The sequence below is a fragment of the Danio aesculapii genome, chromosome 6 (genome assembly GCF_903798145.1).
Source record: "Danio aesculapii chromosome 6, fDanAes4.1, whole genome shotgun sequence".
Lineage (NCBI taxonomy): Eukaryota > Metazoa > Chordata > Actinopteri > Cypriniformes > Danionidae > Danio > Danio aesculapii.
Window position 1 is genome coordinate 19252268 of NC_079440.1, and position 15525 is coordinate 19267792.

The window sequence follows — 15525 nt, forward strand, 5'->3', positions numbered from 1 at the left end:
TAATGGAGCTTTTCTCACATTGTTTATTACTTTAAATTCTGTCCTTTCTTTGTGCATGTTCCTTATCATTGTAGATATGTTTGATAGAGTGTAATTGTGTATTTTGGTTTTTAATCGCCTCAGGAAAAATATTAAATGTGTAACTATAATAGTAGCAATGCATGTGAGATTGTATTCAGTTTGATCGGCATATCTATCATGAGCGCACCTGATGGCTGTTTCCACGCACACAAATAGTGACTAGTGAGCCGTCAGAGCCTTTACAGCAGCAGGGGGAGATGTGCGCCAGTCACTGAATCTAGCGTTCTCAACCCTTCGCCACATTCTGTCTTTATATTATGCACTGTGATTGTCAAAGTCATCTGTGCTCAATGCTCAGGTGTTTTATCAAAATCTGACTTGAGGACAAATCTGACTCTCCTTCTCATTCACGCGCATTGCACCGCGCCTGCAGTTAAAGTTTGAAACTCACAGCGGTTTATCATAAACCTTTCATCGATCATTTTTCCCGCAATTGACAGCAAGAAAAAACATAGAAGCGTTGTCTTATTGACAAGCAGCAGAATCTAAAATGGGACAAATTTATGCTGCATTTTCCAGCTTTTTGCTTGTACAGTGGCTCTAAACGGTCAAAACACCTCTCAAAACACGCTTTCGGATATTACATACTTGTACATATGTACATTACTGTAGCACGTTTCATTCAAGAACATTTGAGCTGGTTTTAGTTCTTTTATTTTCATTTTACTTAAAATCTATTTATTTAACTTGTTTGTTAAAGTCCCTTTTTGTTATATAACTAATTATTTTTATGCAACAGTCAAGTTGCATGTTAATTTGCAATGCAAAAGAAAAGAAAAGGAAATAATTTATTTTTAGCATGCTAATTTACGTAAAATCATGAATATAGTTCTATATAATGACCTTGCAATTTTTAAATTATTACAGTTCATAAGACCAGTACAAACTTTTATGAAGTTTTTAAAATAAAATCAGTTGTTTATTGTATAAAAATATAACATTTTGAAATATTTATATTTATCTGCTATAGTTTATCGGTTATCTGCCTCCAAATCTTAAGAGTTATCGGTTATCGATATTGGCCAAAAATGGGTGCATCCCTAATATTGAGAAAAAAAACCTGTATCCTACTTTGAACTTTGTTTTCCATGTCTTTAAAACCTATACCTCTTCTAAAAGTCCAATGTTATAAATCAGCAAGCCCGATGCCATAATTGGGTTTTGGCTTTTAAGGCTTCATGAGCAGCAGTATTATATCTAAACAGTATTATATCTAAATCAACTATGCTGTCAGTCTTGCCATACCAGTCTGAGCTCAAGAAAACACAAGGAACTAGAAAACAAAATCCTTGGCATAGCTAATCACATACCTAAACTCATTGAGAGTGAAGCAAAGCAGTGAGTAGGTGAGCATTACGCAATCAATTATTGCTTCAGAATTAATTACTTCCCTTTGGCATGGTCACAAACATCTACAGTAGTCAATATATGAACTAGAAAAGTTTTTTTGAGGCAAAAATGGGTGTTGTTCAATAGTTTATGAACAATGTTGATGAAAGGTTTTGAACCACTTCAAATGTTGACGACCGTCTATTACACTAAAAGTAAGGGTAAAGGTAAAATAAAAAAATAAGATTTGATCTCTGAACTTGCCTTGGTTGTTAATCACATGATATAGTGCGTCTCTGTTGTTATATATGATTGTGAAATTGACAAACCACAGAAAAAATGCTTAACAGAGAAAGCATGAGTAGTTTAAGAATGGGAATACAATCAAGTCAATTTTAAACAGAAAAACAGATGACCATACCAAGCAACGTAGAAATGGTCTCCACGTATCCATTGTAGACGTCGAAATTTTTGGAAGTCAATATATCCTCCCAAAGTGCTTGAGCATAGTTAATCACTTGGAGGTAACCACAAGTGGACAAAGCCCACCACACAGACCAGGCCAGTAGGGTGGAGGAGGAGTAGCACTGCAGGAAGTCTGCCCACAGCATTTTTAACACTTCCAGTAATCCATTACTGCTGGTATTATTCTTCAGAGTCTAAAAGTCAAACAATTGAGACAAAATTTGTCATATAGTAACTTGATAAACATGCATGTACTTAATTTATAATTGTCAACTGTCTGAGTAGGCCATTATTGGATTGTTCACCTAAAAATAACTTGCATTTATGTCATTCCAACCTAAAGACTTTGCTAAATCTTTTAAACAAACAAACAAAATTATAATTTCAAGATGTTTTGTATCTATTTTGAATTACAGTAAAGAAGCTGTTGTTCAGTTTCAAAGTATTTGGAATTGATTTTGATTCTGATTACTTGAAACAATTAACTTGATAATTCAAAATAATGCAATTACAACATGAAATGCTTTAGTAATAATGAACATTGTGTTATTGAACAAAATATGACAATACTTGCACATTTTTGCATGAAATACCCTAATTAGCTGTTAAAAATACTCACCGGCCACTTTTTTTTTTTTTTTAGGTACACATTACTAGTACCGGGTTGGACCCCCTTTTGCCTTCAGAACTGACTTAATCTTTGTGGCATAAATTCAACAAGGTACTGGAAATATTCCTCCGAGATTTTGGTCTATATTGACATGATAGCATCACGCAGTCACTGCAAATTTGTTGGCTGCACATTCATGATGTGACCACATCCCAATGGTGCTCTATTGGATTGAGGTATGGTGACTGTGGAGGCCATTTGAGTACAGTGAACTCATTGTCATGTTAAAAAATCCAGTCTGAGATGATTCTGACTTTATGACATGGCACGCTTTCCTGCTGAAAGTAGCCATCAGAAGATGGGTAAACTGTGGTCATGAAGGGATGGACATGGTCAGCAATAATATTGCAATAATAATGGTTTAGGATTAGTGTTTAACAACCCCGTTCCTGGATGCACATCAAAAGCAAATATTTTGGATGTCTCTCTTATCTGACCCATTCACTTCAGGTTTTGGAGTTTCTTCCAATGTTCTGATGAGTTGATTCAGGTGCCTTTAATTAGGAAGAGGTTGAAAATGTGTACAGTTGGTGTGCCTTCAGAAACAAGGTTGGGAAACACTGGTTTAGATTACCCATGTGGATCTTCTCGGCTTTGTTTAGTGGACTAAAGCCTTTTAGTTTTCATTTAAATATCTTAATTGCATTTTCAAAAATAAAAATCTTATGGGATTGGAATGACAAGAGCATGAGTACATAACAATTTTCAATTAAAGGTAAGTGACAAAACAAATTGAACAGTCATTCTTTGAAAAACAGATCAAATGCATAGAAATGCTGAAAAACGAAACATTTGTCAACCTGATGAATTTAAAAACATTTTTTAAATGAGCTCATTTTTAACTGTTAATAATTAGTTTAACTGTTCATGACAAAAATGGGACTCAAGAACAACTATCATTAAACATCAACAAAAATACAGCTGTGGATCATTCAGGTAAAAACACACTATTAAGAATCAAGTAAATGGAACTTTTGAATTGGGTAATTTTTAAAAATTCTATTTTTATTTGCTCTTGGGAACAATATGTAAACCTCTATACGAAATATCTTAATCAAAGGTGCATTTCCTAAAACCATCGCCAATTAAGGTCATATGTTCCGTCATTTACAAACATAGTTCGCTGATTTGGCATTTCCCAAATCCATCGTTCCAATGAACATTCGCATACTGCGTCGCAAACTTGTACACTTACAACTACACCTCTGGAGCTGTAGTTAAAAACATAGTACCTGGCTATGTTCTATTGCCAGTTACCCCCCCTTTGCCCTATTTGTTTAGAACATTCTAACATTTAAACTTCATCACTCTTAGGTGTAATTTGCTTTCAAAGTATTTTTACAGTTCCGTTTTAGTGATCTCTATGTTTACAATTGTGCTCCCTTCGCAATGCACTTTGAAAACATTAATGTCATTTTGAACGCAGCCGTGCCTCATGGCAAAGCTATAAGCGGAATTTATGTTACGCCACCAATCCTTGTGAAAGCAAAAAACATAGCATACATTAATGCTTTTAATTTATAGTAGGTTATTTATTAAGTATCTTTAAGGTATATGACATGGGCCTGTTGGTTAGAACATTTCTGCAGTGGTTTGCATGTGTCAAATTGTAAAAGTAGACTTTTCAAAAAATAAAAAACAAAATCCTACTTAACAATAACAAGAATAATAAAATAATAATAATAATCATCATCATCATTAATATTAAAGTAGGATTTTCTTCATTTCCTAATAAATAATACATTTAATTTCTTAATAGCCTATATTTATATATGATATTAGAATATGTGTTCGCTTTTGTAATTGATTTTATGTTAGAATAGAATATGTAATGTTCTCAATAATATTTGTAAAGGAAACACAGGCCCTATATGTGCCATTTACATATATTTCAATTAATATAGAAAACGAGTGCATGTTTTTACCAAACCTAATATTGATAAATAATTATAAACTAATAAAATTTTTTTTTAAATGCGTGTACATCTAAAACAATATAATTTGCACAAATAAATTATGGGGTCCTTCTGTAAAGAAGTTGTTACTTATTTTACCGTTTAGAGCATCATTTTAGGCGTTTTACGTTATAACTAACGTGGTTCAAATGATGGATCTGTGACAGAGAAACTACGGGTTTTGGTAAACACTCGTCACTACATCGTTCTTTTCCCAAATGATGCATCATACTATGATAGTTCAGGCATGAGTTGTCATTGTTTGGGAAACGCACGCCAGATCAAGTTCTAAATAATTAAATAAATAAAATTATTTTATGTAAAAAATTATTATGTATGATTCCTCTACTTTATATATTTTAAATTATACCACAAAGTCTACCCACCGTTTTCTCATGTGCATTAAACTGCTTGTTGGAATAAGGATCCTCTGGCTTCTCAATCAGTGGACTCCTGTTTACGGTTTCCAGAACTGCTTCATCCTGAGAGCTGCTCTCTCTTTGGTGAAAAAAAAGGCTCTTACTGGGCATCGGTAAGAACCAAGGGGCAACAAACGCGATGCAGAAAGACACAAGTGTGATGACACACAGGTAAAACAGAGCAATATCTGCTACAGAGAACAGAATCTGTCCCAGAAGAGAGCCCATGGCTGAGCCCAAAAGAGTCACGCTGCGACAAAATCCAGTCACCATCTGATAATGAGACGGCTCCACGACACTGTATATGTAGGAATAGTAAGCAATTTCAGTGGCAGTTGCCAGACCAAAGAAGACCTCCACTACCTGCATGGCCTGCAGACCCTGGGCCTTCACAAGCAATGCATATGTCACTATGTAGCTGGCCGCCTGGAGAATGATTACAGGTTTGTAGCGAAGATAATCTGTGGCCAAGAAAACAGGAAAGAGCAGGGCAAGGTAGGAATATGTCCATAATGGGTAGACCTCGCTCACAACCTGTAATAAAATTAAAGTAGTTAGAAGGGTCAAATGATTTTGATTAAAACACAATTAGCCTAATGCCTCATTCACACTAGCAGCGACTTTATGGCTCAAGATGGCGACCTGCTGCAAACATAGGTCTGTGTAGGTTCATGCAGCACAAACACAACCATCCTCTGAGCGAGCTGAGAGAGGATCACGTGAGCTCTACTGGTGCTCCGATTGGATGTCACTCAAGATAGTCGCTCTACATTTGCATAAAGTTGAAGGATTCTCGAATTTGTTGCATCGCTCGACACCCCCACCTGGTCGCCAACAGCTGCTGTCGCTCGCGTAGACAAAGGTCACTGGAAGTCGCTGACTCCATTGAAACAAACGGTTGCTTACCGCTGCAAGTCGCTCGTTGTGTGAATGAGGCTTAAGAATAGGGCTTCAACGATACTGCAAATATCTTTCTGCGATATATATTGCGATATTGGAAAACTGACATTGTAATGTTTAATTACCTGTGATATGAATATAATTACTTTACCTGATGGCTTAAATAGCTCAATTTGGAAAGAACTCCTAATTTTCAATTGATTGGGATGATTTCGTAGGACACTTAATCTGTAATTAAACTGTATTCAAGAACAAGTTAACAGTCTTCATTGTATAAAAAAGTTAAATACAATAATTTCTTCATTGTTATAATTTCTTGTAAACAAATTATTAAACGCATCTCAAAACTTACAGTCATTGTCCTTAAAAACAAAGTAAACAAGCAAACTTTAACTATTAAAAGGTCCCATAAAATTAAAATAAAGTTTTTTAGATGTTAGTATCATTTGTTTTTAGCATATATATATATATATATATATATATATATATATATATATATATAAGCTAGTGTGCTCCAAAACAGTGACAAAATTCACATTTAGAAACAATAAAACTGATATAAATAATGTAAAGTTTGTAGTTTGTCACTTCCGGCCATATAAATCAAGGGTTTAATTCATGTCACCTCACACTATAGTTTCTAATCACATCATAACCAATCAAATGCTCTCCAGTATCTGACATGACCCGTCCCCTTCAAGGCGCTTCTGATTTGCTTTTCATTTGATGCACTTGAGCTCAACCACTCTCACTAGCAGAGCTGTTATAAAACAAAACTTTTTTTTTTAAAGGGGAGAAGCTCCACTATGTCCTATTCTCTCTTCGTGGTTTTTTTTTTTTGAGATTGTGTCAAACATGTTTGTAAAAGCACTTCATGGGACCTCTAAGGTTAAACTTCACAATGACTCAACAATGTGGTTCCTGGTCAGCTAAAATTCAACTCAAATTTCCTAAGGGATGACTAAACTGAACATTGCAGATCCTGCAATGTGACTATTGCGAATGATCCCATTGTCATATCAATGTTGAAACGCTATAATGTGCAGCCCTACCTAAGAACATGGTGTGGTCTTTACTCACCCTTCACTTGTTCCAAACCTGTTTGACTTTCTTTATTCTGTGGACTACAAAAGAGATTTTGAAGGAAGCTAAAAACCTGTAACCTTCGACTTCTCTAGTGTCTGTTTTTCCTGCTATGCAAGTCAATATACAGGTTTTCAGCTTTCTTTAAACATCTTTCTTCTATTTCTTCTATAGAAACAAATGTAGAAAGAAACTCAGAGATTTGGAACCACTTGAGGGAGAGTATATAGCAAGTACATTTTCATATAAAAGTGATCGCTTTAAATCTTAATCTATGTACTTATGTTTTAAAATAATTCTCCAGAATAATTATTGGTGATATAGATTTATATCCATTTATCTATAGATTTAGGCTTTTTTAGATTTTTTCCAAAGACCCTAGTGGGCAAGGCCAGAGGAAAGAAGAGACACCAGCTTGTCCAGAAAGAAGGTTGAGCTGGAGTGGCAAAAGAGCGTCTGAGCAGGACAGTGGGGCTGAGGCAGCAGGAGGTATGGACAAAGTGGGAGGGTAACCTACAAATGTAAAAACACTTGAAAAAACATTCCAGCACATCCGATTCCTCATCCAGGCTGTGTACAATACCCTACCAAGTCCAGCCAACCTTTACGTGTGGGGCAAGATTGAGAGTCCAGCATGCCAGTTATGCTCTGATAGGGGATCATTACAACACCTATTGAGCATGACCCAGTACTGAAGGTGGTGACAGAAAGCATATGCAATTCCCTCATCTCTAGTAGGTACAATCTTGCCTCGAAAAGGAGAACTGACTTTGTGAAAGCTGGGGAGGAACCCTGCCAACTGCAAAGGACAAGGTCGGACCTATTTCACTTAGCGTTTAACTTGGAGTTGCAAGTGGACCTGGGGAAGGAGTTAAAGTTCCCACAGCACATTGTTACAACATCACATCGACTAGGCATGGGACGATAACCGTTTTCAAGGTATACCGCAGTTTGGAAAACTCAAGGTTTTAAAACCGCAAAAAAATTTCTTTAATATCGTTCCTAAGGTATATATAAGATTTAAGATGCTGTTTTCAATTGTAAAGAACTCTGAAGGCAGCAAAAGTCAATGATTCATTTGATTTATTTAGCCTGACATATTTACTCCTCCAAAATATTTTAAACATTTCTCAAAAATTAATAGTGTTCAAAGGGGAAAAAATTTATTGTTTTTTTACCCAGACATTTAAAAAGAATATATTTTAGAGCAGTAATCACAATACCATGATACAGTGAACCCGTGATATTTTTATCCAAGGTTTTTATACCGTCAGAATCTTATACCGGCCCATGTCTAACTCCGATCAGATATAATTATCATTTCTGAAGCAACAAGACAGTTGATCATGCTTGAACTTATAGTGCTTTGGGAAGAGTAGATGGAAAAGACAAATGAAAGGAAATGCTCAAAGTACCAGGAGCTAGTAGAGAAGTGCCGGGAAGGGGGTTGGAAGACCCACTGTGAGCCAATATAGGTGGGCAGTAGAGGGTTTGCAGGGTATTCACTCTGTAAAATCTTCAACCAACTAGGCCTAGCAGCTGGGAAGAGGGCCATTAAGTCTGTTTGCAAAGCTGCAGAGAAAGCCACAAGATGGCTATGGATAAAGACAGCTGATCGGTGGGTGATTGCTACTGGGATGCCTGGTGTTGAAAGACCTGAAACACCCAGTGACCCCGGTATATGTCACTGACATTGCCTCCCAGTGCATCTAGATCAAAGATCTCAAACTCAATTCCTGTAGGGCCGCAGCTCTGCACAGTTTTGCTCCAACCCTAATCAAACACAGCTGATCCAAATAATCTAGGTGTTCAAGACTACTAGAGACTATTAAGCAGGTGTGAGTTGGAGGTGGTTGGAGCTAAACTATGCAGAGCGGTGACCCTCCAGGAATAGAGTTTGAGACCACTGATTTTGATGTTGTATCTTGGACACAATATCATGATCTTTTCTGGTACTTATTGCAAAAAGGATATTATTGACGATAATTAATATGAATCCACTGAGAGACAAAAAAAATGGCCATTATCAGGGCTGTGCAATTAATCGAAATTCAGCTTTGATTTTGGCTTCCAAAGATTATGAAAAAAACATTAATCGAGATAAAATGATTATTGAATCATATTTATATTTTTATGCTGCTTTAACTTATTTTAATAATTTAGGTTTAGATTATTTTAAATGATCAGGTTTCAACAACATTATTTAAGTTTTACAAATTTTAACTTAATATTTTAAGTCAGTTTGAATAATGTAAGTTGAGATGACTAGAAAAAGTTCATTTGATTCAACTTAAATATTTAAGGCAGCAAGAATGTTTTAACAGTGCACTGATAATCATTTTAAATAATCATGATTACAATTATGACCAAAATAATCGTGATTATGTTTTTTTTTTTTTTTCATAGTCAAGCATTCATACATATTATCATATATAGTGCTAAAGAAAAGATGCCAGCTCAGGGCAGCAAAGAGGATAAAGGATATGATAGAAACAGATAAGTGGATCAAACATATGCTTGTGACAATATATGGATTATTTGTGTTCTTTAAGCCATCCTGGTTATTTTATTTGCATAAACTACATTTATAATGAAATGCTAATTGACCTAGTCTTTCTCACTGTATTGAATAATATAAAACAGCATGATTTCGTCCTCATTCTGAGATACTTAATGTCTGGTCACAAAAATTAGTCATTTCAAACGCTCGACTAGAGTTATGAAGAGAATTTACAGAGAACAGATGTCAGTAAATGTCTTATAAGGCTTAAACATTCAAAATTATTGCACATGTACTATTGTGATAACTCATTGCACAGACCAATTACAGGGGTTCTCTTTATTAATACAATAAGTAAAATTTTAGTGTGGGAGAATTTTAACTGGTATATTGTTACAAGCAATAAGATACGGCAATCTCTACTCCAGAAACATTTAGATTGAGCTTCAATGAATTATTCAAATCCAATCAATTCCTGTCATGTGATATATTGGTGCTAACATCAAATAAAAACATGTTCCTCATATTTAGTAAACTGGCAGAAAAAACACTGATTTTCCTTGTGGCAGTAAACAAATGTGGTATGTCCAGGGATGGGTAGTATTTCTGATACAAGTATTTTTAAATACGTTTTTTTTTTAATACAAAATAGTATTTTGTTATTTGTATTTGATAGGAGGTTATGAAAATGGGTAAATATTTTGTATCAATGTCTTGTACTTTTAAAAATACTTTGTAAGAAGTCTACATGATGACATCATAAAAATGTGGCCTCTGATTGATGCTTTTAAAATATCAGTTCTTAAGAACAAGATGAGGAGCTTCAGAACATCCTCAGTGTCAGCCTCAGGGCTGCAGGTGGAAATGTAGAGGAAGTTTAAAAATATAAAACACCTAAAGATGCTGTACTGGTGTTCACTGAGGGGGTAAAGTTAAAGAGATACTCTTCCCTGAGACTCTTCCAGTTAAAGAAGAACTGAAAACATCTTGGCAGAATGAGTAAACTGCACAAATAAAAGTAGTTTTGGATGGATTGCTGATGTGATGCCAAAAAAATAAGACAAACAAGATAAAAATAAGGCTTACAGAGTAGTGGTTAATCCTAAAATACTGCATTGGCTGTTTCAGATGCCAGTAACTGATCTGCAGGTGCTCTTTATAGTTAACGAAAAGGAAAGATGTTAAAGTGGCACAATACAGTATATGAGACACAAATATTTAATAATATTCCAGTCTATAGATATAAAAAATATTTAAAAAAAAAAACCTCTAGTCTATACAGTCTGGACTCCTGTGACATGGCAGCAGCAGGATATTAATGAAGTTTAGAGAATTGAATTAACTAAATTGGCGGTAATGTATGAGTGTGTGTGTGTGTGTGTGTGTGTGTGTGTGTGTGTGTGTGTGTGTGTGTATGTATGTATGTATGTATGTATATATATATATATATATATATATATATATATATATATATATATATATAAATAAATGAGTGTGTTTGGGTGTTTCCCAGCACTGGGTTGCAGCTGGAAGAGCATCCGCTGCGTAAAAACATTTGCCGGAATAGTTCATTCTGCTGTGGTGACCCTGATAAAAAAGGGACTAAGCCAAAGTACAATGAATTTATTCATTTTCTATTTGGCTTAGTCCCTTTATTAATCAGGGGTCGCCACAGTGGAATGAACAGTCAACTTATCCAGCATATGTTTTACGAAGCGGATGTCCTTCCAGCTGCAACCCATCACTGTGAAATGAATGAATAAACGAAAATTAAAATAACCTCTTCATATATCACCCTTAAAAAATATAGGACTGTTAAGAGATGGTTGCAATTTTACTGGCCACGCGATGGATGAAAACACAATGAAAAGATATAGTACTACATTCCAACTCATTATCTGCATTACATGGTTTTCACAGACATGACTTTCTGTGTGAAATATGAACAAAATGTATACTAATATGAAAGAAACAAAAGTTTATGAATAACTCCTCATGTACAGGATTAGAGATGATTAAGAATGTTCAGAGAAAAGCTGTTGCTGTCAAACATTGACTACATTTACGTGGACACCAATAATTTGATTTTAATGGGATTAAGACAATACTCTGATTAAGAATTAACCATGTAAACAGCGATTTTCGATTAATTTAATCAAGGCTATAACATGTAAAACGGGATGCAACTATGAACTGCTAAAAGACTGTTGATTTAATGGAAGTTCATATCGCATGCTGAATGGAAGAAAAAAGCCTCCTCATTTCACGATGCAGGTGTCTGTGGTCTGCACTGACTCTGTAGGTGCAAAGAGCGTCAAACTGCCATGTGTGTGTGTGAGAGAGACTAGCCTGTCGCAAAACGCGGCGAAAAGCCCTACATCACGGTAGTAGATCGATTAAGGTGTTTACATGTCTGTACTGCACTTCAATAATGCGACTAAAATCGCCATGCTCCACACATCTTAATACGATTTCTCTTTAGTTTGATTATGACCTTAATCTGATTAAATTAATCAAAAATAGCTGTTTACATGGTAGACTCTTAAATCAAAGTATTGTCTTAATTGCATTAAAATTGAATTATTGGTGTCCATGTAAACAAAGTCAGTGTTTACTTCACTAAGTCAGTTCAATGGTGAAGGGATTGATCAAATATGCCTACTGATGGAAGGTTTGCGAAGAAACGTCATGCTCCCTTGGAAAAGTATTTTGTAGTTTAAAAAAACGTATTTTATTTTAATACTTGTTGTGACTGCTGTATTTTGTAGTTTATTTTGATGCACATAAAATTGAAGTATTTGGTATTTTATTTTAAAATATATTTCAATGTATTTTTGCCTATCCCCTGGGCATGTCCAAATTTTTTTTAAATGTCCAATGTTTTTCCCCATTGAACACAATATATTTTATTTTGAGAAACAAATATTTTGGGACAGTAAAGATATCAGGCTAAATCAAATGAATCATTGACTTCTGCTGTCTTCATTAGTTCCAAAAACACAGATTTCTTTACATTTTAAAACTCCATCATTGGATATCTTTTCTGCTGGACATACTGTTGTACTGAAAAACTAAAAATATAAATAAATAAATCTTACACACACTTTAGGAATGGTATAGCAGAACATTTTGGCAGTTTTAAAACCTTGACTTTTCCAAACCGCGGTAAACCTTGAAAACAGTTATTGTCCCATGCCTATGAGACATGCCGTCACATTAACTTCCATTTCTGGGGTAAAGTACACAGTGTATGAAAAATAGAATTAATTTTGGAAGTAAAATTATACTTTGAAGACGCAAAATGAATGTGCATAAAATTAGAAAAGTAAAAAAGAGGTTTAAATCGGGGTTTTCACATTCTTCCCTACTTTTTTTTAACATTCACAAAGGAAAGTTCAATTTCAAATGTAGTACATCCTCATACAGTAAGCGAAAGTCATGAGGGTCAGTGGAGACCCTTTTTGTGATATCACTTTCAGTTTTAAGAGGCTCCACGTGGATTAGATTTGGCAGACACGTTTTTTTTAGGAAAATATAAAAGAAACCATAAGATAAAAGATGAGATAAAGTATCATCATTATGGTAGTGATTTTAGTTTTGTTTAAAGCCATTTGGTGATTCCAGTCCTCACACAGTAGATTACTTCATCATCATTATCTAAACAGTGTCTTCTTGGACACTTTTAATGCTTCCACACTGTATACATTTGCGGCATTTATAAAGCACCCATTTCTTGAGGTTGTTCTGTATGCTGCCATTTTTCTATGAGCGATTTGATTGGATGGAAATCACAGGACAGATTATTCTACTTACTACTTCTATGTAATGCATTTCTATCTATATACATGTAAAAATAAAGTACTGTAGGTTATAGAAGGGTAGTGGAGTAAAAGTACAGATAACGCACAAAAAATACACTCGAGTAAAAGTAAAATTACACATTTTTAAAGCTTCTGAGGAATTGTACTTTACTGAGTAGAACTACTCAATTACAATAATTTGAGTAATTGTAATTTGTTACTTTACACCACTGAATTTAAACATGAAAACATTCTCATCAAGTCATTGCACGTAAAATTTCAATTATTTACTGTTAACAGACCAAAAGCGTTGACAGCGAAAAGCTAAGATTCAAGCATAACTTATTTTTTAGCAAGCTTTAGTTATTTTTTTTCTTCAAAATACAGGAAATCTTGTGATTCAGCTTTAGGATTTTGGGAAGGGATTAAACTTTTAGGATTAGACCAAATAACCTGCAGACTTCACATCTAGCTCCTGGGAACTGTCAACAGGACATTCTAAAACGCTTAACATGAAAAAAGCTTAACGTCGCTTAATGTATCAAACATCAACCAGAGAAACTCAAATTTCTGTCAAACTTTACTTGCAATTCACTTCAACTACTGTGAAATGAGCGAGCCACAATTAACGACAAAACGTCACATTAGCCATTTTCTCCCCCATTAAAGTCTTATAAGGAAAAAGCTTAATGTGGCTTAAAGTACTTGACAACAAGTGAGAAAATTTAAATTTCTATCAAATTTTACTCATAACAAACACTTTCTGATGTCAAAAGAATGAGCTCTAATTTTCACGTTATACAATTCACGTTATATAATTTCACGTTTCAAGTCCATTATAAAAGAAAAAAGCTTAACATGGCTTAACGTACCTCGACAAGTGGGGCACACCAAAAATCTGTAAAAATTTTACGTATAATAAACACTAACTACTAGCAAAAGATCAAGCACCAATTCTGTGGATAAAGTGAACAATGTGACGTCAAGCGTTTTATCCCCATTAAAGTCCATTATAAGAGCTTAATGTGGTTTAACTTAACATTCGGATACAATTAAATATCTATAAAAATTACTCAAACACTTTCTGCTGTTAAAAGAACAAGCTTTTAATTTATTGCACCAAGTAAACAATATCACTTTAAGCATTTTCCCTGTAGAAGTTTATTATAAGGAAACAGCTTAACATACCTTAACACTGACCAGGGAAACCTTAGTTTCTGTCAGACTTTACTTATGATTAACACTAACTTTATTCAAAAGAGTGGGCCCTAATTCCATAGATAAAGTGACCAATATAATGTTAAGTGTTTTCTCCCCATTGAAGTCCATAATAAAAAAGGGCTTAACATAACTTTACAACAACCGAGGGAAGCCAAATGTTAAAAAAAGCTGTTTATAAAATCAAACTTGGTGTAAATCACATGTAAAATTTGATAGAACTTTTTCCTCCCGCTGGTGTTAAGGTACATTAAGCCACGTTAGGCTTTTCCTTATAATAGACTCCAATGCGGGAGAAAACGTTTAATGTGATGTTTCTCACTTTTTCCATGGAATTGGGGCTCGCTCTTTTTAAAGTAGTTGAAGTTAAGTACAAGTAACGTTGACAGAAATTTTGGTTTCTTTGGTTGATGTTTAGGTAACTTATAAGCTTTTTTTCGCGTTAAGCGTTTTAGAATGTCCCCAGTGAACGTTCCCACCAGCTAGATGTGAAATCTGCCAGCATTCCTTTACTCAAGTAATAGTGTTTACATTAAATTCGTCACATATTTCTCTTCCTAAGTAGATTGTTTAAAAATTAGGCTCTGAATGGAATATAACACGTTTCCCAAATTCCACCCAAATGCCTATTTTGTTACACACGCTAGGTTTAGGTATTAAATACGTTATCGTAGAGCCGTCCTGCATGTAATAATATATTAACATGCAATTTACTGCACGCTTTCGTCATTTGCCCCTTCAGGCTCATTTACCTCTGTCTCTGTCAGGTTTTTATCAGGCCCATCAAAAAACGGCATTAGGAAAGCTTCCAGTGGTCTGTGGCTGCTGAAAAAATCCGTATATATGCAGAGTAAACTGTCGGGTAAAGCCATGGTTCGGACATAATCGCTCGCGCATAATTTGCCCTCTGTGCTAACCCGCCGATGCATGAACATTTATAGACTCTCTGGAGCAACACCGGTTTGAAGGTTTCATGCGCATGTTGGAGGCGCACAAAAATGACGTTGGCAGCAACATAGCCAATGAGGGAGCTTTTCCTTGACATGTCCCACTGTCAGGGACGAAAAGATCATAGCTTATGCATTACTACTGATTTAATACAAAC

At 34.9% G+C, this 15525-nt stretch overlaps 1 protein-coding gene across 1 annotated transcript in view; it reads right to left on the reverse strand.

Annotated features, from left to right (window-relative positions):
• slc19a2 (solute carrier family 19 member 2) overlaps window positions 1–15303 on the reverse strand; it is a 31862-nt gene extending 16559 nt beyond the window's left edge. Inside the window, 4 exon segments of the mRNA XM_056459719.1 lie at window positions 1832–2069; window positions 4887–5453; window positions 15173–15276; window positions 15279–15303. Of these exon segments, the coding sequence (XP_056315694.1) occupies window positions 1832–2069; window positions 4887–5453; window positions 15173–15276; window positions 15279–15303 (934 nt within the window).
• Between the last annotated feature and the right edge of the window lie 222 nt (window positions 15304–15525).